The sequence below is a fragment of the Lonchura striata genome, chromosome 17 (assembly GCF_050655825.1).
Source record: "Lonchura striata isolate lonStrDom1 chromosome 17, ASM5065582v1, whole genome shotgun sequence".
Classification (NCBI taxonomy): Eukaryota; Metazoa; Chordata; class Aves; order Passeriformes; family Estrildidae; genus Lonchura; species Lonchura striata.
Window position 1 is genome coordinate 6007593 of NC_140719.1, and position 21676 is coordinate 6029268.

General features: G+C 47.5%; 1 protein-coding gene across 7 annotated transcripts in view; it reads left to right on the forward strand.

Annotated features, from left to right (window-relative positions):
* The window catches only part of COL27A1 (collagen type XXVII alpha 1 chain), a 141654-nt gene that overhangs the window by 14093 nt on the left and 105885 nt on the right, over nt 1–21676 (forward strand). For 6 of the 7 annotated variants that reach the window (XR_014958809.1, XR_014958810.1, XM_085594041.1 and 3 more), the window contains exons 4-6: nt 804–2233; nt 11181–11234; nt 19000–19053. Coding sequence is in view for 5 of the 7 variants with exons in the window: in XM_085594041.1 (XP_085450167.1) it covers nt 804–2233; nt 11181–11234; nt 19000–19053 (1538 nt within the window). In the remaining 2 variants the exon portion in view is untranslated. The remainder of the gene's footprint in view (nt 1–803; nt 2234–11180; nt 11235–18999; nt 19054–21676) is intronic. The other variant, XM_085594042.1, reaches the window with a different exon arrangement.

Here is a 21676-nt window from a genome sequence, read left to right on the forward strand (position 1 = left end):
GGGCATCAGTCCCTCTCCTCCTGGCTTGAGCAAGGCACCTGGCTCCTAGGTGACATTATACAGGAGGCAAATCTCACTTCCACCACGCTATGGCAGCCATAACCAATTTCTGAGCTCTTCACTAACCAAGTCTGGTTCCAACCTATTAAAACAATTCATCGCTGTAAGATGATCTGCTGGGAAGAAAAAAAAAGTACAGCTGTTGAGAACCTTGAGCAGTTCACTGAAATCTAGGTGTAATTTTTTTCATGCTGGGAGGCACCTGCGCTTCCCTAAACTCTCCAAAGATCAAAAGCTGCTGCTTGCTAGCTTGGAGAGAGACAGATACAAGGCTTTTGCTTCCTCTGGAAGTTTTGTTACTTGCCCTCTGGGGATACAAAATTTTGCAATCACAGCTCAATCTGTTGTTCGAATTCCTTTCCTGCCATGTGGTCAGTACTCAGAATTAAATCCCAGGAAGAGGACCAGGGGTGCTCAGTGGGAAATTTCATTGTAGTGAGGTCAGCTCCCTCCAGAAGATGTGAACTGGTGGAAGAGAAGAACTCACCAGATGCACCATGGAGCTGATGCATTTTGGCAATTGCTGGTAATCACGTTGAGCATGCACTTGCTCCTCACACAATGTGAGAAGAGCTGAGAGTTCTCCATGCTGGTTATGGGAATATATATGTGAGAGGGTGGGATTGGATATGTGAGTTGGGATTTTCTGTAGCCTTTGTGCATGGATTGGTTTCACCTCCCTCCACACCCATCCAGCCCTGGGTTGCCCATCACCTCACATAATCTTTGTGCTTCCCTTGCAGATGTGGATGTTCTTCAAAGACTGGGCCTGTCAGGGAAAAGGCCATCGAGTGGATGGTCCTCCTCACGTTCAGTTCCTCAAGGAGTCATTCCTTTCAAATCAGGGGTCATCTTCACTCAGCGAGCCCGTGTCGAAGCACCGCTCAGCACCCTCCTCCCCGCAGGCTCCAGCTCTGACCTGCTCCTGGTGCTGAGCCTCTGCTCCCACCGCATCAACAACGCTTTTCTCTTTGCTGTCAGGAGCAAAAAGAAAAAACTGCAGCTGGGGGTCCAGTTTGTGCCTGGGAAGATCATCGTGTATGTGGGCCACAAGCGCTCTGTATATTTTGATTACAATGTCCACGATGGCCAGTGGCACAATATGGCCATCAACATTCGTGGCCAGACAGTCACTTTATTTACTTCTTGTGGGAAGCGCAGAGTACATGCGGATTTGCATTTTAAAAAGGACGAGGCGTTGGATCCACACGGATCTTTCCTCTTTGGGAAGATAAGCCAGCACGCCGTGCAGTTTGAAGGAGCCATCTGCCAGTTTGATATTTATCCTTCCGCCAAGGCAGCTCATCATTACTGTAAATACCTGAAAAAACAGTGCAGGCAAGCAGATACCTACCGGCCAAACCTGCCCCCTCTCATCCCCCTCCTGCCCAGGGATCCCAGTGCCTCCCCCAGTACCCCGCAGCGAACAGAGCCCTCGCTGCAGGGTCTGAAAAACCTGACCACTGCTGCCCCAAACTTGGAGGTTGGCAGGGTCACTGCACCCCTCAAGACGAGGGGTTCAAGTACAACAACCCCCACGTTGCTGTCAACCCCACCATCACGGCCGAGACTGACTACCAAAGCCACCAAGATCACAGTGGCCCCGCCTGTTCCGTCAAGTACCAAATCACAGGTACCCACCCAGTCCCCTCGGGGCACGGGGACAACCCTCAGGGTGTCTCAGCCCACGCCCAGCACACGCAGGGAGAAAACTCAAACTCCCCTTCCCACTGCTAAAAGGGCCCCACCAACGAGCCAGAGCCTGGTCACGGCCAGCAGGAAGGCGTCCGAGCAAGAGACCAAAAAGAAGATCAGCCAAAAACCAACTGTTGAGTCCCCTGAAGCACCCAGTACTGTAAAGCCACCGAGGAGGGTGACTGATAACACAACAAGCAATGTCCACCTGGTTACCCTAAAGCCAACCCCGCAGAAACCAAGCCGTGGGCCCATCCCAAAGAAGCCATCCCCCACCAGGAGAGTAGATCCCAGCATCATCCCTCTGGTGTACACCAAGCCACCCCTGGGGTCTGCCCGGCCCACCTCCAGAGCCAGGGCCTTCAACCTCACAACCCTGGCTGCCACAGATGCCTATCAGATCTTTGACCCCTTGGGACCCACTCCGTTTCCGTTTTTACTGGGATTTCCAGGAGTGAAAGGAGAGAGAGGACCTCAGGTATGTCCAGGCTCTTCATGGTGGCTACTCCCAGTCACAGCTCGGCTCAAGGGCTGGCAGGCCACAAGCTCCAAGGGTTTCTGTGAAGCTTATCCAAGTGTGGCAGCTGCACTCCTGATCATCACAATTTTAGCATAAATGTCAGTTTGAACCTGAGTGTTCAGTGATGGTAGATGCCATGAAATATTGTGGTTAAAGTTGCTGCTTAATGTTAGATTTTTTTAAAAAAAAGGAATAAAAAGAGGAATCACACTTCCTTTTCCTTTAAATAGCTGGCTAAAATTTTTATGGCCAGATTGGGGCTCTCTTCCACACTCTTGATTTATCTCTGGTCATCTTCCATAGAAAACTCAGATGCCTTAAAAACTTGCCTGAAGTTAACTATTTCTTGGCACGAGTTATTAATTTGTTTTGTAGCTGATATTCACAAATCTAGAAAAGTGCCCTGTTCCAGCAATTGCAAGTGTGGAGATGGCTTCAGTATTTATATTTTTAAACAGAGTCTCATCTGTTTTTATGGTATAAGTTTTTCTTGGGTGTTTTGTTCTGCTTTTTATTTCTCATAGCCTGCACTTACAACATGCAAAAAGTTTCCTTTATAAATTTAACTACTGCATTCCACATAAAAAATAACCCCTTTCAGGTTGTATATATTGGCCATTGTAAAAGCATACACACATTTTGTAATGCTAAAAGCACTCAGGCCCCACTAATTATCTGCTGGCTGGGTTTTTTTGGTTTTTTTTTTCTTTTTTTCAAATTTGAGTATGCAAACATGATCTTTAAACTGGCCAACTTTTAGGGGGATTTGGTGTTCCAACCCAAATTGTCAATAGGAGAGAGGAGTTGTACATGTAAAATAAGTTTCTCCCAGACAGAGCCTTTGGTTGCCAAGATCTAGCCTAGAGGGAATTTTTATAGCTGACTTCTTAAAATAGTGAAAGAAGAGTTTACAATGGAAATATTGAGGCTGGCGTAAGGAATGACCAGCACTTGTCTCTGCAGAGCTGCTCCTTGGTGCAAGCAACATCTGAAGTGGAATGGTTGGGTTTCCCCAGGTCCTCAGTGGGAGCTTCACGGTTTGTGTTTCCTCCTGTCCCATCTCAAAGCTGGGTGGTGATTTCTGTCCCTGTTCTTTGGGTATGGAGTCACCCAGGGTAGTGTTTTGTTCCCAGGTTCCCGTCCCTAGGAGAGGTGAAGGTGATGCCTGGGCAGGGGCTGAGCGTGGGCTACAGGCACCCATCCCTGATGGAGTCTTGGTGCTTGGAGAAGTTTTGCTAAATCCCTGAGTAGACAGAACAAGCTCCAGCAATTTGATCTTTGAGTAGGCTTTTGTGTTTTGTGGAGAGTAAATTCAGGCGTATTTCCAAGAGAAGAAATCCAGCAGTTGTGCATTTCCCTTAAAACATCACTTAGCTTTAAGGGGTGAATCTCTATGCCTGCTCCAAGCCCACCAAAATCCTGACCTCTGCCACCTTCTTGCTCTTCAAGTGTCATGAGGGTGACTAGGCTCTAAGCCCCTGCAATGTGAAGAGCTTATTATTGAACTGGAGTGGAAAATCTCTCTCAGGCTTGTGAATCATAGCAAAGAAATGGATTCAGGCTGTGGAGGGCTGAGGGAAGAGATGGCAGGATTTTTCCATCCTGTCTGAGAACAACTGGAGTCCTGAACTGAGGGAAAAGACAACTTTCTGAGGCTCTGTCTGGCCTTATTCTCTTTGCCTGCTGGAAACAAAATCAGGGCTTGGGAAGGGAAAGGTTATGGGTTGGCTGGAGCTGGCTGCCACACGATGCTCAACAGCTCCTGTGACTCACTTGGAGATCTGTGTACCACGCTTCCTTGGACGTCTCTGACGTGGGAAGGGAAAGAGGAAAAAAGATCGGAATGGGGATGACATGTTGAGGAATTAATGCAGCACGTCCATGGCCAGATGAGCATGTTTGAGAGCAAGTGCTGATAAATGTTCTGTGCTTGAGTAATTACCTGGCGCCATGCTCGTGCTGCTGGGCCGGCGTTTCTGGTGAGGTCAGTGATATCCCAGCCTGGCCAGGGCAGGTCGTGGGCTGGGAATGTCAGCGGCTGTCTGGCACACCGAGGGAAGGATAAGGTGGTTAATTCATTTTCCCAGCTGCTGCCTGATACAAGGTCTCTTCAAGAAGACTGTCACCCTGAGCAGGGAGGTGCGAGGGGGGGAACTGTCTTCTGCCTGTTCAGCAAGGATTGGGGCCACCCTGGCTGCGATTTCTGGGCAGACTGGCAGCCACAGAACCCTCCAACCTAGGGAAAAAGGATTCTTGTTCATCCTGATCATCCCAATGGCAGCCATGGTGCAAGGCAGTGATGACTCAGGCTCTGTGGTGTCTGCAGTTGAGGCTTTGTGAATTCTACTAAAATAACCAATGAAATAATCTTAGCTGTGCAGAAAGGCCCCCTCCAACAGTAGAGGAAGGGTTTGATGGTTAGAGGAGAGTGAGCAAAGGACTGAAAGGATTTATTTAGGAATAAAATTCAGCACCCTCCATGTATTAATCCATCCTGAAGGATCATGTGGATGCTGTGCAAAAAGAAACGGAGATGCTGCATCCCACATGCAACTCAGGCAGAGCATTAATTCTTCAGGAGTGCTGGGTTTGCTGAGCAGCTAGAGGAGGGAGGGTAATATGTTCTTAAAAAAGAAAAACTTCTTGGGAACCATTAATAACCACAAGCATTTCGGATCTCAGTTCTCTGGTTTTTTTGAAGGGGAGAAATAACAAAAGGAACACCCAGATATCGTGCAAAATTAGTAACGCAGCACTGACTCAGCAGCTGGCTAGAATCCCTCTGGATCATCCCCACTGCCCAAAGCATCTCAGCCAGCCTTGCTCCAGAGCTCCAGGCCCTGCAGCATGACCCCAGCACGCGGCTGGAAATGGCCTAAAAGCCCCTTCCAAAGAAAAATGCATACTGAAAAACAGTATCTGTTGTGAGCACATCAAACTCTTGAACTAAGGCTGTGATGTGATGGGTATTTGAATCCTCCAGTGGATGGGGTGTCATTTGCTTGTCTAGACCAGCAGCAGGTTTGGCACGGAGATTTTGGGGGGCTACTGTAGCCTCTCCCCTGCCCACCAGCACCACCTGCCAGGTAAAGCTGTGCTGAACCCCTTGCCCTGGCATGGCTGGGGTCTAGCACAGCATCCCCTAAGTCAGACCTGTCTCCTGCTATATGCAGCTGCAATTCCATCCCTACAGCCAAGCTTCTTGACAAGCCTAAGGGTTATTTTTAGAGCAAGAAAACCACCCCTTATGCTGAATGTGTGGGCTGGGATCACTGAGATGCTGTGGGAGCGCTGAGTACCATAAGAGGAGCAGGGAGTGTGTTCTGAGGACACCCCCAGTATCCCAGCCAGAGGACAGGGGGGCTGCAGCCCTCAGCTCCATCTGCATGGCCAGGAGCCCCAGGCTGGAGGCAGTGGTGCTGCCTGGCAGGCAGCTCCCTCTCCCTCCCTCTCTGCAAGGCACATGTGTTCCCAAGGTCCCCAGTCTAGACTGCTCCAGCTGCCATCCTCTGCACGAGCAGTTTGTCTTGGAGCACGGCTCCTTCCCTAAAGAAGCAATCCCAGCCAATTCAATCAGTGGGCAGGGGAGAGAGGTGACTGGAAACGCTGATAAAATACACAAAGTGCCTGTTTCCAGTCCTCCTCGCAACAGAAAAGGCCATTTGAGCTGCCAGCCCATGATAAATTAAGGAACACACAACGTGTTTGGATATCTATTAATGAATGAGTCATATTAATAATAAAAAAAAATAGACTGCATGCTTTGTATAATGCATGGGGAAAGTTTTATCCTTGCTCACATAATTAGATCAAATTGTTTTGGTGATTTAACCAGAAATATCCCTGAAGGGAAATCTTGCAGGCAAATGACCAAGCATCAGAGAGGTCTGTTTATGTAAAATAAAGTTAATTTTGAAGAGAGATAGTTGATAGTGTGTTTGAGATAAATGTGCTGCAAAGGATCTAGGATTGTACAAGTATATACAAGTATTTTTAGAAATTTTTAAAAATAGAAAGTAAGTAGTAGAGTAGGTGATCCCTCTATTCCTTCCCAGCCTTTCAGGCTGCCTTCCAAGGCCTGGGATTGCTCCAGTGCCCTGCAGAGCCTGTTCCTGAAATGTCTTCATAGAAAAGTGGCTTTCATCAAGCTGGAACACTCATATTTTGTTGTGTTTTGTGCTGCTACTCTGTGAGGAACCCAGCTGTGGACAAGGACCTTTGTGTGATAGGTGTTGCACAGACCAGAGCAAACATCTGTGCCTGGTGAGGAAATCGTGTTACAAGGCTGGCTCTCCACCAGCAGCTCAGCTCCTGCCAGAATTTTGTGGGCTTTTTGTTTTTAGACTGGTTGAAACCCAAACAGGTCCAAATTTTAATACGATAAGCCTGCCTTGGAGAAGAAAGTAACCAAAGTATTAGGAGTTTTTCCCCCCTAAAATTCTAGCTTTGTTTTAGGCAGTGTTTGAAGCTGTGCAGTGCCTGGCAGTGATGGGGAGGTGAGGAGAGGTTGCCAGGCTGTTGAGGACGAAGGTTTTTTCTCCTTCTATTCTCCTAAGCAGGGAATTTTGAATTCCAGTGCTGTCCCTGTAGCTGTTCAGTCCTTCCTTGCTGGTTCTTTCCAGACATACAAGGCTAAAGGGTAGATTTGTGACAGTGGCCCTTTCCTGTAGAAATATTTCTTTCCTTCTTGGAAGAAAACAGTTCAGGTCCTTTATGTGCAGGGGGAATGTCACTCACTGCTCAGAACATGGTGCCAATATGGGGAGAAGTTTTTCATGTGTTTTCTGAACTCCTTTTTATGTTGACTTTTACTACAAGCATTAACACCTGAGAAAGAGGAATGTTCTCTCTTCTCTCCTCAGTCCTATCAGGATTTTGAACTCCTGAAACAGACTTTTCTGGGATACAGGAAACCTGTGCCACTAGTGGCTGGACAGAAATACTTTGGGAATACCCTAAAGTAAAAATGTCCATCTGTCAGTGTGCACTGGAATATGAGTTTAATAATTTCCTGGGAAATCTCAGCTCTTTGCTGCCAGGCTGAGTACTCACCCCTGGGGAAGCGATTACAGGAATCCTTTGCTATCTGACCAAGTTGATTCAGGAGTCATTTCCCAATTTCCAGCACCAATTCTTGTACTCAATGTGCTTTAACTCAAGGTTCCACAGCAGGTTTGGCCCTGCTGAGTTTGGAGCTCAGAAGGCACCTTGCTCCCTGCAGCACTGCTGTGGGCAGAGGAAGCAGTGCGAGGGGGGTCACAGTGTGGGAGAGGAACAGATATAAATTAGCAGCAGGAGGAAATGGCAAGATTTCCCTTACCCTCAGGGTCTGATGTATTTTCCTTTCAGACAAGTATGTTTAATTTTCCATTTGCAATTCGGAGCTCAGAGAGCTAAGATTTAAAAAAAAAAGGTCCCTTTTGCACCAGAAAGTTTCCCAGCAGCAGCTTAGAATAAATCCTATAATCATTTGGTGGGGTCGGTTGTTGTTGCTAATGCTACCGTGGGAAACTGAGAAGGGTTAAACTTTATTGTGGCTGCCATGAGCTGCTTCAGGAACTGTTGAGGCTGGTTAACAGCTCAGCTGTTTGGCTTGAGAAGAGAGAGAGTATCTGCTGCTGCTGCTGAGTTTCTCCTTGATCTCTGATCTTGCTTTGTGTGATAACAGGGTGGGTGTTCTCTGCCATCAGTTTGCAGAAGGAGCAGGCAAGGAGCCAGAGAGAGGAGAGCTGCCGTGCCAGGAGCAGGAGCTCACCACAGGAGCTCAGCTTGGCTGCTCCCTGCGATGGGAGGGCAGGGGCAGAGCGCTGATACCCTCATCCCACTGCCAGCAGCAGGGAGCCCTCCTGCCCCTCGGAGCAGTCCCCTCTGCTCCTGGTGGAATTCCCTAAAGGGACAGTGCAGAGGTCCCCACAGGCTCTGTGTGATCTGAGCTGGGGGTGAGGGTGGAGGTGTCTCTGGTGAGGGCAGGGGCTGTGTGTGCCCGCTCTGGGCACCTTGCTGATGACATCTCCTGCTCCCCCCGTGGAGCCCTGCACCTGAAGGGGGACTGCATCCATCACTCGGAAGTAGCTGGGCCCTGATCCAGCCCATTCTCCTCTGGCTGCCTCTCCAGATACATATTTTCCATGAGTGAATTTCTGCACTGCTCTCCCCAGCAAAGCCAGGTGGGATGTGGGGCTCTTGTCCCAGAGCCTGAGCCTCTTGTGTGAGAGCATGAGCTGGGTTATACAGAGGCAGGGGGGAAATTAGTCACTAGGAAGGCACAGCTCACGTCCCATCCAACCCAGCCACCCAGGAACTGAGAAATGTGAGAAGTACAAGGTGGCCTCACAGTGTGTCACTTCTGACCACTGCCTGTGCCCATCCACTGCCCCAGTTCTATTCCAGCTTGACTGGCTTCAGTTTAAAAGTGGTCACATTCTTATCTTCTGTGGCTGGCACCTGTTAGCCAGTCATCCCACCTTCACCTTATCCCTCTTACTCCTCAAGAAAGGAAAAATAAGTATGAAGGGATGACAAATTAAAGCACCATGGCAGGGACTTCTGAATTGTGTACTGCTCTGTGCTTTCCCAGCTAGAAGCCTTTCTCTCAACTCTGTTTTCCCACTCCAGTGCTGGTATTAACTCTCTCCTTATTTTTGTGTTAGCTTCAGTCTGTTCTGAGCAGCCCACATTTTTGGAGAAGGTTTTTGCTCAAGCAGCCAAGTACAATTGCAGCTGCTGTTAGCAGGAAGGTGGAAAAGGTCACCTCAATTCTGGTACACAGGGAATGCCATGATCAGACAGTTGCATCTCCTCTTTTACCTCCTCTAAGGGTGTAAATGGGGATGGGTTTTGGTGGAGGAGAGATTAAGGACTTGGATTAATCTCCGATAAACTCTTATTAAACCTGTTGCTGCCTCAGATGCCCTGGATTCGTTGTTTCATAGTTATCATCCCAACTAAAAGGGCAGGGGGATATTTTTAATAAAATCTGGGATTCTGGAGCACAATTATACATGAGGCTTAAAAAACCCTACAATTAAGTGTCTATTTGCACAGCTGTATAATTGCATTATGCACAGGGCCCTGAGCTGGCACAAAGGCAGGTTAAAACACTGAGATATTGCTAAAATGAGGGTCAGCTGTATCAATGAGGGTTGTTAATACAAAGACCAGTAATACTGTGTTAGCCAGCCATAACAGCTGGCACAGGGGTCACATGAAGTGTCCCAGGCTGTGGGGACTGGAATCTCCAGGGCAGGCAGGGCTGGGCAGCAGCAGCTGGGTCGTGTGGTGACAGAAGTCCATCCCTGTGTGTCACAGTGAGGGACATCAGCTGTCCTGTGCTGTGTAGGCTCCTTTAAAGCCTTTTCTTGTTATCCTCACTACAGGGATAAAAAAATACTAATTATTTGTTGTGCTGATAAATTAATAGCACAAGGGACACTGAGTTTTGCTTATGCCCTCCTTGATTTTTTTTTTCCTACTGTGCCAAGATTGGCTCTTAAAATAGATAGATAGGACTTTAGATAACAGAATTTTATAGAAATTAATGTGCTGTTTACGTGTGGGAGGGTTGGTCATATCAGGAGAATATTTATCCATCCATTACCTGTATGGTTCAGACAAGTTTTCTCTTTCCAAAATCTTTTCCTGGGCATGAGATTTAGGGTAGGGACCTCCTGGGTGGATTTTTTTCTAGGTGAATCATGCCCTTGATGACTCCTGGGAGCTGCTGATCGTGAGCTTTTTTGCTCCTGCTCATGGGCAGTACCAGCTTGAGCAGCTCTGAGCAGCAGGGCCAGCCTGGCAGGGAGATCTCCCATGGATGGCCCAGTGGGGAGGAAGCAAGGTCAGAATGTGGCCATGGGGCTCATCCTGCACCTGCTCCATGCACTGCACCTTCATCCCTGTGCAGTGCTGCTCCTGGGACCTGCCATGCAGGCAGAGAGCTCAGGCTGCCTTCCAAACACCCTTCATTGGCTGCTCTGGATGTGTCTCCCCACTGAATGCAGTGGAAACTTGTCTTTTGTAGCAAGCTACCAGAATATAAATCCTCTGGGAGACGCTTTAATTAACAGTTATTCTTGTCAGACGTTGTTTGGCTTGGGGGAAAAGAAGTTTTGAGGAGTTACTAGGAGTTGCAGATGGCTCTCCAGAAATCTGAATTCTCCAGCCCATTGAAAAAAAAATATATATATGAACAAATTCAAAGGAGTTCAAACCTTGTTGGATAAGTATTTTTTTCCTAACCTGTTTCAGATCAGTGCACAGCTGGGCTGTTGGTATCTCCACTTGGTTCCTACCCTCCTACAAGAGCCCCCACTACTCTGATGTGTATGACTCGACCTTTCCTTTGCTACAGAAACATATTTAAGAATTTCCAGCATTGACACCAATTTTATTACATTTTATAACCTGCTGCTCTAAAATATGAAGTGCTGGGGTTGCACATAATCACAGATTATGTTGTAACTCATGTAGGAACCTACAACACCAAAAGCTGCACGTGTCCAGCTGATAGAGATTAGAACACACAATGTGCTTCCCTTGCCAAGGGCTAGCACAGAGCAGGAAAATCCAAAGCTGGGACATATTTGTGTTACCCCTATGATACAGGTCCAGCAGAGGGGAAGCACGAGACACAGCTGTGATCCTGGGAATGCAGGCTGCAGCAGAGAGATGGGGATGCTCTGTCTCTACTCTATGGAAATACGTGCTCCTGCAGATGTTTTTGTGCATGGCTTTTTATCTCTTTATAGCCATAGCATAAGTTGAAGGGAAGTTTTGGCTGTGTTGCTATAATTGGCCCTTCTCCCCAGGTCTACTCCAAAGATTGTGTTATGGGTCTCTGTGAAGCACTGTCAAGAGCACCATTCTGTTATAGAACAATCACTAATGTCTATTTTTGTTTTTCTAGGGCCCACCAGGTCTGCCAGGCTTACCAGGACCCCCTGGCAAGAGAGGTTCTCGAGTAAGTGCTTTAAAAACTTCCATCCCTTTGTATTTGAATCTGCATGTCCTATTGTTCCAAGGGCTGTTGTAGTTCCTGTGGCTGAGTAATGACTTCTTCAGGACCCTCTCTGCTGAGGTCTGGTCTCCTTCTCTCTCATTCCCTCCTGGAGGTTTTCAGGAGGCCACACTGGTGATTTGCAGCCTCCCTGAGCTAGGGTTTGGCATCAGCAAAGGCTGGGGATGGATGTTTCCAAATGGCTGTCAGAAGAATGAGATCTGTCTGTCTCATTTTGTTTCCAGTATCTGTTCCTTCTTGCAAACCCACTGCTGAATATTAGCTTTGGCTGCTTTTTGTACTCCCCTTCCCTCTCCTCAGCTTCACAAATTGTTTAGTTCAAGGTCCTTCATTAGTGGGACCAAGGTCCAGGACCAAGGACTCAACACACACAGAGATGAGGTTTTTTTGTTCCCCAGACTGAGACCTGCTCTCTGACTCCTTTTCAAGCTCTAAAGCAGAATGCCTTATCTGTTCAGGAATTTGCAATGGCTCTCGCAGAATTTCTTCCTCCCCAAATGAAAATCTGATGCAGAAGGTTGAGGGCTGTGCTGAGGAAACATCTGGAGCTGAGTGCTGCAGCTAGCTGTGAGAAAAGCCAGTGCTGCGCTGGCCTCACTCTCCCAGGGCTGGGCAGTGTGCCTGACCTGGACACGGGGAAGTGCTGGCACTGCTCTCCTGTGCTCCGTGTTCCTGGGAGCACACTGCTGTCCCACAGGCTGCAGCCATGGAGCCCCTTCCCTCAGCACTGCTGTGGGCTGGGGATCCAAAGGTGCGAGTGTCTGAGGCTGGAGGAAGGGAATATTTGGATCTGTGATGCAGGCAGCATCCTGGCCTGGCAGCAGAGGGAGATTTCCTCACACATACTTGGCTAAACCTCAACCCCCGTGTAATGTCTTTGCAGAGCAAGCAGGAGGCTGGGAGCTGGGAGGCTCGGCATTCCCCCAGGACACTTGTTACACTCCTGTGAGATCTCGCAGCAACCAGCAAAAATAAAATCATCTCCTTTCTCCAACAGTAGAATGCAGGTCTGCAGGACCCCTGGGGCCTGGGCCTGTGTGAACAGCCCTGAAAGCTGATTTGGGCTGTAAGTGAGCAGGGCTAAGCAGCACCAGGCTCGTGTTTATGGATGGGACAATCTGTTCCACGTTAGAGAAGTTTTTTAGTGATGCATCAGCCCTGATATCTTCTGTCACAAGTGCCCAAACAGCTCCCACATCAGCAGATTGCCCAGAGTTTGCATTTCTTGGTATCCCCCTTAAAGCTGGAAGTTGGTTCCTACCTCAGCTCATTGCTATGAGGGGTGTTTGCTGTCACTTATGCCAATCCTGTGGTTTGCAAACTAAACTCCACGTCTGGAGTCCCCAGCTGCATCCCCTGCCTGCTGTATGAGTGACCAAATTTCAGCTCCACATCCCAATTCCACTTGAGTTTCTTCTGAAGGAAATAGCATCATGGAAGCTGTGTCATAACTGTCTGTTATTCCCCAGCTGTGGTGTGTTCCATCCTGTATTTAAGATCATCCTCTGAAAGACAATAAGCAACACGGTTTCTGAGCTCAGTCCCTGCCAGAGGTGCTGAGAATTGGTCCAGGAAAGAGTTCCCAGTTAGGAAGTGCTCAGCACAGCTGAGCCTGGCTTGGCTCAGACCTCTACAGAGAGGCTGTGCTAATTTTGGGAGGGGGCAGAAGGGTCACTCTGTGAATGTCTGGCCTGGAGCACTGGAGACAAGATTGCTCTGTGCTTGAATTGTTTTGACTTTGGGAAGTGTTTCTCCTGGTAATTTTTTCTTGTGTCTCTTTGGGATTTAGGGATTTCATTGGAAAGTGAAGCTGCCAGGAACTAAGATGGGCTTAGGGGAATTCTTGCATCTTTTGCTTTTGTTGTGCTTGAAAAACTTTAAAATAAACGTGCAACATTGCAGGGGTCATGTTCTACCTTTCCTAACCTGATCCTCCAAAAAAGCATCTGCAGTGTTCTTGCACCAGCCCATGGATAAGCCATGAGGTATCCCCAGGCTGCAGCCCAAGTTTGGAGCTCCAGAGGAGAGGTGAACATTGCAGGCAGCTTTGCAATGCTGGATGCAGAGGAAAGGAAGGATCCTTTTGTCAGCAATGCAATTTTTTTTTTGCCTAATGCATGAGATTAATTGCCCTTGTTGTAGCTTGCATAATTTCTGTGTTATTAATGCTTATAAGTTGCCTGGCACATTTGAAAATCCAGTAGCAGCATTTGCTTCATGACTTTCTGTAGCTGTGAAGTTGCCTTGTGATGATGTGTAGTGCAGAATTTCCACCCCATATTGTCTCCTCCCTTTGTTCCCCCCATATTGGTCAGCATTAAATGAAATCTCTGATTAGCCTTTGCCTTGAGAGTGAGACTGTGGTGGGTGAGAATCTGTAAGAAAATCTGGCTGCTCCCATGGATCCCATGGATCTGTCTCCTGGTTGTCAGCAGATGAGTATCACCAGACCGGCCTGTGTAGTCTGAGGGTGGCTCTTCCATGTAGGTAATGCCACCTGCTTTGCAAAAACACAGCCCAGACTCTCCAACAGCACGGAAGAGGTTCTGACTGGGACATATCTCAGCATTCAAGAGCAGTCCAAGGCAGGGTAGCAGAGTGGAAAGTGTGGTGGTTTTGTTGAAAATTACAGTTTCTCCACTTTTAAAAGCCAATCCCCATTTCAAGAGCATGGCATTTATTGTACACCCTATCACTCCAGCAGCAGGGGACCACTGAGACAGATTCAGGCTATTCCTGTGCTCTGCTCTCTGCAGCTATGAAAGCAAATTTTCATTTTTGTAACAAGTGAAAACTGGGCGTTTCTTCTTCTCATTATTTCCCGAGGAACTCCAAGAGAAATCAGTTAAAATCTGCAGTAGGAATGGCTTATAACACTCTCTCAGGATCTCTCCAATCTCTAGAGATATTGTTGTACTGCCATGTGTGCTCTCTAGGAAGGGTTTCTCTGTCTCTATCCAGCTAGGATGGTTTTCAGCTTTCATGTCTGCATTAAAGAATTTGAGACATAAGAAGAGGTCTGTCCACACGGTTTGTTCTTGGATAAATGTGCTGTGTGCCTGATCAGGTGTCTGTGTAAGATCTGAGGGAATGGCAATGCTAGCAATGAAGGATTTCCCCGGCTTTATATGATGTGAAATGCCAGGCAGCTCATGGGACACCTTTTCCATGGTGGTGAGTGTGAGTGGTGGCACTGGGGGTGCACTGGGTGACACCCCCAGTTCTGTGCAAGCCATGGGTGTTGAGCTTTTATTTCTGACCTTTGCATTTCTTCAAACATCAGGGTCTCCCAGGGAGGCAGAGGCTGGGATTTGCTCTCAGGGATGTGCCAACAAGCTCTACAAGGAGCTGTCAACAAAGAGCTCCCACTGGAGCAATCATTCCTTCACCACTGCAGCTTGTCCTGCCTCACTGCAGGCTCTGTGAGCTTCACCCAGTGCTGTCTGCATGAGGGGCTCTGGGCAGCACATCTGCATCCACCACAAATTGACTCGTCCCACTGCTGTGGTTTGACCAGCAGAGTACCCACAGCTTGAGAGGATCTGCAGGAAAGAGCTGTGAGGAGTGACACTTGGTCTTCAACCCTGCCTTCCAGATGAGGCTGTGGAAATCCCAGTTGCCTATTTTGCCTCTACATGAAGGAAGCAGCAAGTCTCAGGCACATGCCAGACAGGAGTCCAGCTCGTGGGATGGTTTGGGTTGAAAGGGACCTTAAAGATCATCTTGTTACAACCTGACACCATGGGCAGGGAACCTTCCACTAGACCAGGTTGCACCAAGCCCTGTCCAGCCTGGCCTTGGTTGTTTGCTCAGCCCCAAAGACAGCAAGAAAAGAGCAACAGTCAAACTTTCCAAAACACTTAAATAATTCAGGAAACCCACTGGTAGTCACTCCCTCTCCAACAGGAGCAAATGCAGGTACAAGAAGTGTTTCATCCCTGTCCACACAACAGGTCAGAGGCAGAAGCAGCAATAAAAAGCCTGATGTGCTGTAATTGCTCTTGGTTCATTTAAACTCTGAGACACCACGGGAGAAATCCAAATGGATGGGAGAAGGGAACACACATGCACAGATGCTTCAGGATGCACTTGCCATCCTGCTGTGAACCACAGCAGCTTGAAAGACTGGGAGGTCCCAGTGTAACATGTCCCTGTTACATTTAGTCTGTGGCTGGAAAAAATCTCCCTTTCCTTCAAAATGCAGGGCTTCCCTCCTGAAACAAGCAGCTCAGTCAGCTGGAGAGATTCCCCAGTATCCTCATTCCATTAGGAAGATTTTCCAATTTCTGAAAAGTGTTTAAAGAAACAGTTTGCTTGGCTTCACTTCAAATATTTAGCTCTTTTTCAGCAAGCCAGAGGTCACAGTGAGATCTGTAGGTCAGAAGCAGAAAAAGTTGCTTTACACAGTGAAACCCCAAGACATAATGACTTTCAAATGAGCGGTCATTCCTCTGACTGGAGCTCTCTAGCATTTAGCAGGAGTTGGGAGGATTTTATTCCCCTTCCTTGTGAATGCTGGAGGGTTGGGGGGAGCTGTGCACAGTTACACTTTTGTTAATTTTTGTGGGCTGGGAACCACGAGGCATAAAAGCCCTTCTGTGAGCAGGGTCCCATCTCCAGGCACCCCCGAGCTGAGCTGGTGGCTCAGTGTCCTTCTCAAGCAGCATCATTCACACAGAAGGCATTCCAGGGAGATGGGAAACCCCTCCTGGCTTGGAGAACACATTCAGGGATTGTTCTGCTCTCCGTGCCACGGAGCAGCCTGGGGCTGCTGCTGTCCCATGGTAAAATTTTCCATGGATTTTCTTGGAAGCTTCCAGATGCAAGTCTGCCCACTGCTAGATTGGATTATTTCAGCAGATATAGGAAGCTAAAGTGGGTGGGGAAAGGAGCACCCAAGCAAATAGTGGCACATGCAGTGGGATTTTTTCATTTAGTGGTCTCAGTGCTGTCCCACCCTTTGTGTAGATAAGAGGAGCAAAACTGATGTATTGATGATAAATCTATTTAGGAGGATCCAAATTTCTAGGTGGGAGTGGTAAATTGAATTAATCCAGTATAGCAATTAACTGTTGCTGACAGCTCCCAAGGCAGCTGCTATCCTGTGCCTTTTGTTACTCAGCCCATCTAACTGTGCCACACAGCATCTTCCTCCTCTGCCAAGAATGTGGGTGGAATCCCAAACTCAGGACTCACCATGTTGGAACACATCAAGATCAATTATTTTTTTACAATTTTTAGGACTGCTGGCAGACTACACCCTTTTCTCTCCACAGTTGCCAGAGCAGTTTCAGACGTCTAACACAAGCCCCAGAACTAGTCACAGCAGTTTCCTCCATGCCAGACTGGACTTCCCACTATCATTTCATCACCAGGATGTGGCCACTTCCACTAGGCTAAAACCACATCAGTCTTTAGGGACGGGATGAGCCTCTGACCTTCCTTTGCCTGGGTTGCACTGGATGCACTCTGTCAGACTCATTGAACTCGGTGGTGAAGGCTCTGTTTTATCTCAAGAGTCTCTGTTTTCATAATCACACTTTTAATCACTAGAAACTGTGGCTGGATTCTTCCTCCCTTCTCCCCTCCTTCTGGTGAAGGCTTTTTAGGATTTCATTGCTGTGCTTTGGTTCACTCTGGAAGAACCTGCAGCAGATTTTGCTGGGGGTGTGATTAGTCTCTTATCCAGGAGCTCTGGATTGGCAGCTGAGCTTCCCACAATCCAGGTTTGCTCCTGGAATCCATCACTTTCATCTGGGAGTCACACCACACCGAGCTGCTCCCCTCAGGCTGACAGTGCTGTGAGCCTGCCCTGGGCTGTGCTGGAGCACAAACCCCAAATGACTGCTCTGCTGTGGGCTTTGGGCCAAGCTGCCTCACTCCAAAGCTGAATTACAGCCGAATTCCCTCCTCAAATCCAGCAGCAGGCTGGATTTATGAACCCTATTCAGAGCTACCTCGATTATTGCTTATGTGTAAAAGCTTTTTAGGAACTCATCTTTTATAGAGACTTTGCTGGCCTGATTTCTGTCACTTATTTTTCATTATCCTACATATTTGAGACTGGAAAGACTTGGGCTGAAGCATTTTTGCCACCACAGACTGGCAAAAATGCTTCAGCACATTCAGTCTCTGTTTCAGTGTTCTACCCAATAAGGTGGGCAGTGATTCCACAGTTTGCTGAGAAGATGAATTTATTTGAGACTCCTCAGTGTCCAGGGACTCTGGCTCCAGCAGCTGTATGGGTTTTTTTTAAAGTGAGAAGGTGATACTGGAAATTCACAGACAGGCTAAACAAGAATTTCAGGTGAAAATTTAGAAGGAAATTAAGAATGGGGCAATAAATGTATTTGGGTTCAGGCTGAAAATTTGGAAGGAATTTTAAGAATGGGATGTTAATTTGGGTAAAAATTGCCATTCAAAAAGTTCCGTCTCAATTTTTTTAATTAAATAACCTCTTCCAGCAGAGCAGCATGTTGTGAAATAGCACTGAGCATTCAGCAGCTGTCTGTTCCACAAGATGAAATTTAAAAAGGCATTATTTTCTATTAAAATGCAGTAAAAATAAAACTGAATAGAGATCAGTGCACTGATGTTCTCTCAGAAGACAGCAAGGGCACTGAACTTAGCTGGCAGAGGAATGTTTAATTGCAGTGATTTTCCTTGGAAATCAGATCCTGAATCTTTTGGCCTCAAAATGCTCATTGGAAATCCTACAGCTTGCTAAGAAAGTGCCTGAGTGGTTTTTTATCCCCTTGCCTGTGCTTCCCTAACTTGAGGGTACACAAAGATCTCCTCATGGCAGTGGAGAGCTCTCACACGATCTTGGCAGAATTCTTGGAGTTGAATTTTCAGGTTGTTTCATCTTCCAGGAACGTGTTCAAGAGGACTTAAAATTGTTATTACTTCTGCCTGAAAGGTTAGCAGATCTTCTGTGCTGTATATAATGCAGGCATAAACTATTCTTAGCTGCTTATTCCAGATAACTCCTTAAATAGGCTTTGGAAAACATGCAGGGTACTTTTAAAATAGGATGTAAAAGGAGATACTGGTGTATGTGATTTGAGGTAGCTACTCTGACTGTCAGAGAACTAAGGAAAAATATAGATTTAACTATGTGAAATGTGGATTTAATGAATTTACATGATCGTACTGCTATTCCCACTGTTTTGCTGCCTGATTATCCATTTTCTTCCCAATCTCTGAAGGCAAAAATCTGCTTGGCTTGTAGGGAAAATTAGTTGAACAATTGTAGGGAAAAAGAGCTGAACGATTTTCCTTTAGTAATTATTTGTGTTCTCTTCAATTCTGAGGAAAAAAAAAAAAAAAAGTTGTTAACACCCCCACACACTTCCTCTCCCCTCTGCCTGCTTCCATCCCCTTCTGCTGGGGCTCCTCCCACAGCCTGGACTCCCCTGACCTGTGGAATGTTTGGTTTTCCCAAATTATCTCAGTGTCATGACATGTCCTGTGGTGGCAGACACGCATCCCCTTCCACAGAGGCTGGTGGGAACCCACAGCTGAGTTTCCCTCCATGGGTGCCAGGGAGGGTCCCAGTGCCACCACCCCCCTGCCAGGGCACCCCAGGGCTCTGGGGCTGTGGCCTGAGTCTGGCACAGCACAGCCAGAGGCTTTTGGCTGCTCCAGCATTCGTGCAGATTCCCACCATCTCCTTTTGACTCTGCTTTGTGTTTGTTGTGTGTTTTAGGGTCCCCCAGGCCCCCATGGAAACCCTGGCTCACCTGGCCCCCCAGGACTGAAAGTAAGTATGAGCTGGTGTGAGGAGCTTTCACCTTCCCATCCCAGGGATATCCTGGGGGAAGGACAGCTTCCTTTTCTCCTGCTCTGGAAAAAGGACAGCAGCTGAAGCCATTCCTCCCTCCCTCCTGCTCTCCCAGGGGATCTCCAGCAGCACAGCTGAGCCTTTTCCTGTGCCCAGAGAGACCCTGCTCTGTGCCTCCATCCTTGGTCCTCCTGAATTTCCAAGACTGCCAAATTAGGACCCTGCTTAAGCTATGCCTGTGCCAGGGCACAAAGTGCTGTGTCAGACACGGGCAGTGGAATCCTTGCTCCAGAGCTCCAGCAGCTCTGAATTCCTTTGCTTTCTCATTTCTCTCCCCTGGATTTTTCAGACTGTTCCTCTGAGTCTGGACAGTGGCAGAAGTCACTGTCAGCACCCAGCATCTTCCTCTGCTTTCCTGCTCCTGAATCTCCTCCTCCTGTCTTTCCAGAGTTTCTGGGAACTCTGAACTCCACCAGTTTTCCCAAACTGATCTCATGGCTTCCTTTGAGATGCTCTCACCTCTCCCATCAGGGCTCACAGACCTGCTGCAGTGCCAGGGGCCCTGTGCTTTGTCCTTTTCTCCTGCACACACATTCCCTCAGGTGGTCCCTGCAACTGGACCTTCTCCCTTTGCCTGGGATTGAGCCCAGACATGGCTCTGGAGGGGTCCTAACCCAGCGTGCAGCAAAACCCTTCCAAAAGGTGTTTTAAATCCCAGCTCATTCTGTGTACAAGGTTTTGTGTTACCTAAAGACTGAAGTTCCTGGAAAACTGGTTTGGATTGCTTTGGTATGATTGTTTACAAAGGAATAAGTTTATATTTTATAACATCTGTGTTGGACTGAAGAACAATGGAGCTTGGAGAGGCAATACTTAACAGAGATTTTCAGTACCAGGGAGCTGTAGGACGTCTCAGCCAAACAGAGAAAGGTGCGAGCAATAGTTCTGTCTTTTCATGATCTCATCAGTAGGCAGAGATGTTATGAGCACTATTGATGCTCTGGGAAAAAGATTCTGGAAACTTGGCATGCTGCCTCTACGTGATTAAAAATTAGGCACTGGAGACATGCTGGTGAACAGCAGCTGGTTTAAATTCCACATACAGCCTGAAAAGTGAGCCTGTAAAAGTTCTACGTCTTAGTGTTCTGCATTTATTCTCCATCAATGACTTCCAGATCACACTTGTTGAGTTTTATAAGTCAAATCAAACTTCTTTTATCTAACTTCCAGCCCTGCAAATCCAGCCTGGTCCAAGCTGTGGAGTCAAGCTATGTTTCTATTCTACAGGATTTTTTTAAAAACACTTTTAGCCTAATGACTTGTCAGAAATCATCATTTGGTTGTAAAACTCTCTTCAGTTGGTCACCTAATAGAAATTAAGTCTTACTGTAAGCATTTTTCCTCCATCTCAATGCACAGTCTGGCAGCAGGAAGTCTCAGTGGATGGAGAGCTGTAAGTCTGCAGCAGAGATCTGGTGTCATCAGAATCTGTGATATATTTTATTTTTGTCCAGCCACCATTTGCAGGATTGGACTGTTCACAGAGCTTTGTTAAAAGAAGAATTAGGTCTGCAATGGGATGTGAGAGCTGGAGCTCAGTCCAGGCCACGGCAAAGGTTCACCTCTAGCAGGGAGAGCCTGGTGAGGCGTGGTTACATCATCTCTGCCTCAGAAATGCTCTTTGGAAGGTGTGGATCAGATGCCAGAGTTTCGACTCCCCTCCTTCCCTTCAATTCTCTGGTGTTACAGCAGTGCCAGGAAATGGACTTTGCTCCAAAAAGTGTTTTTTCACCCCCATATGCTTTAACTGCCTGTAAGCCTGTACCTGGGACCTGATTTCTTCATCATAAAATCATCAAAGAATGGTTTGTGTTGGAACCTGAAAGCTCATCCCATTATGGGCAGGGACATCATCCACTAGACCAGGTCACTCAGAGCTCCATCCAGCCTGGCCTTGGACACTTTCAGAGGTGGGAATCTTTTTGAAAGACCCAGCACATGGCAGAAATTCTGAATTTGTGAAAGCTCAGCCTGCACAAGAGGGCAAAGCAGCTCCAAGTGGAACTTCTCTTGCTGAAAGCCACCAAGTGGCTGCTGGACTTGGTCTATCTTAGATAGCAGCTAATCCCACAGAAAAAAAACAAGCAGTCTAAGAAAGGAAATTGAATTTTCCCAGATAGATACAGTTTGGAAACCATGACTAACACCAAGTCCTTGTAATTTAAGAAGGGACCCAGGAGTAAAATATTTATCAGCTGAATGGGCAGAGTCCTTGTAAGGTCAGGCAGCTCTGTGCAAGGGCTGTGGTGTGGCACTGCAGCCTCTGGGTGTTTTTGTATCTCCTGCCTGGCTGGAGTGCTTCAGTTGTGTTTCTGCATTTCACAGTCAGCCCTGTGCTGAGCCTACTTTATTCTCACCACTGGAGCTGAGCACTTGTAATTCCTTGGACTTAGGGAGCTGATCTTTTGCACAGAGCTGTTTGTAGCTGTTGAGCCAAAATCCTGCTGATCTGCTTGGGCATGGTTCCACTGACCTCAGTGGCATTACACCTGCTTGTGCCACCTGGGAGTTTAACCTGTGCTGCTTAGCTCAGCAATTCATG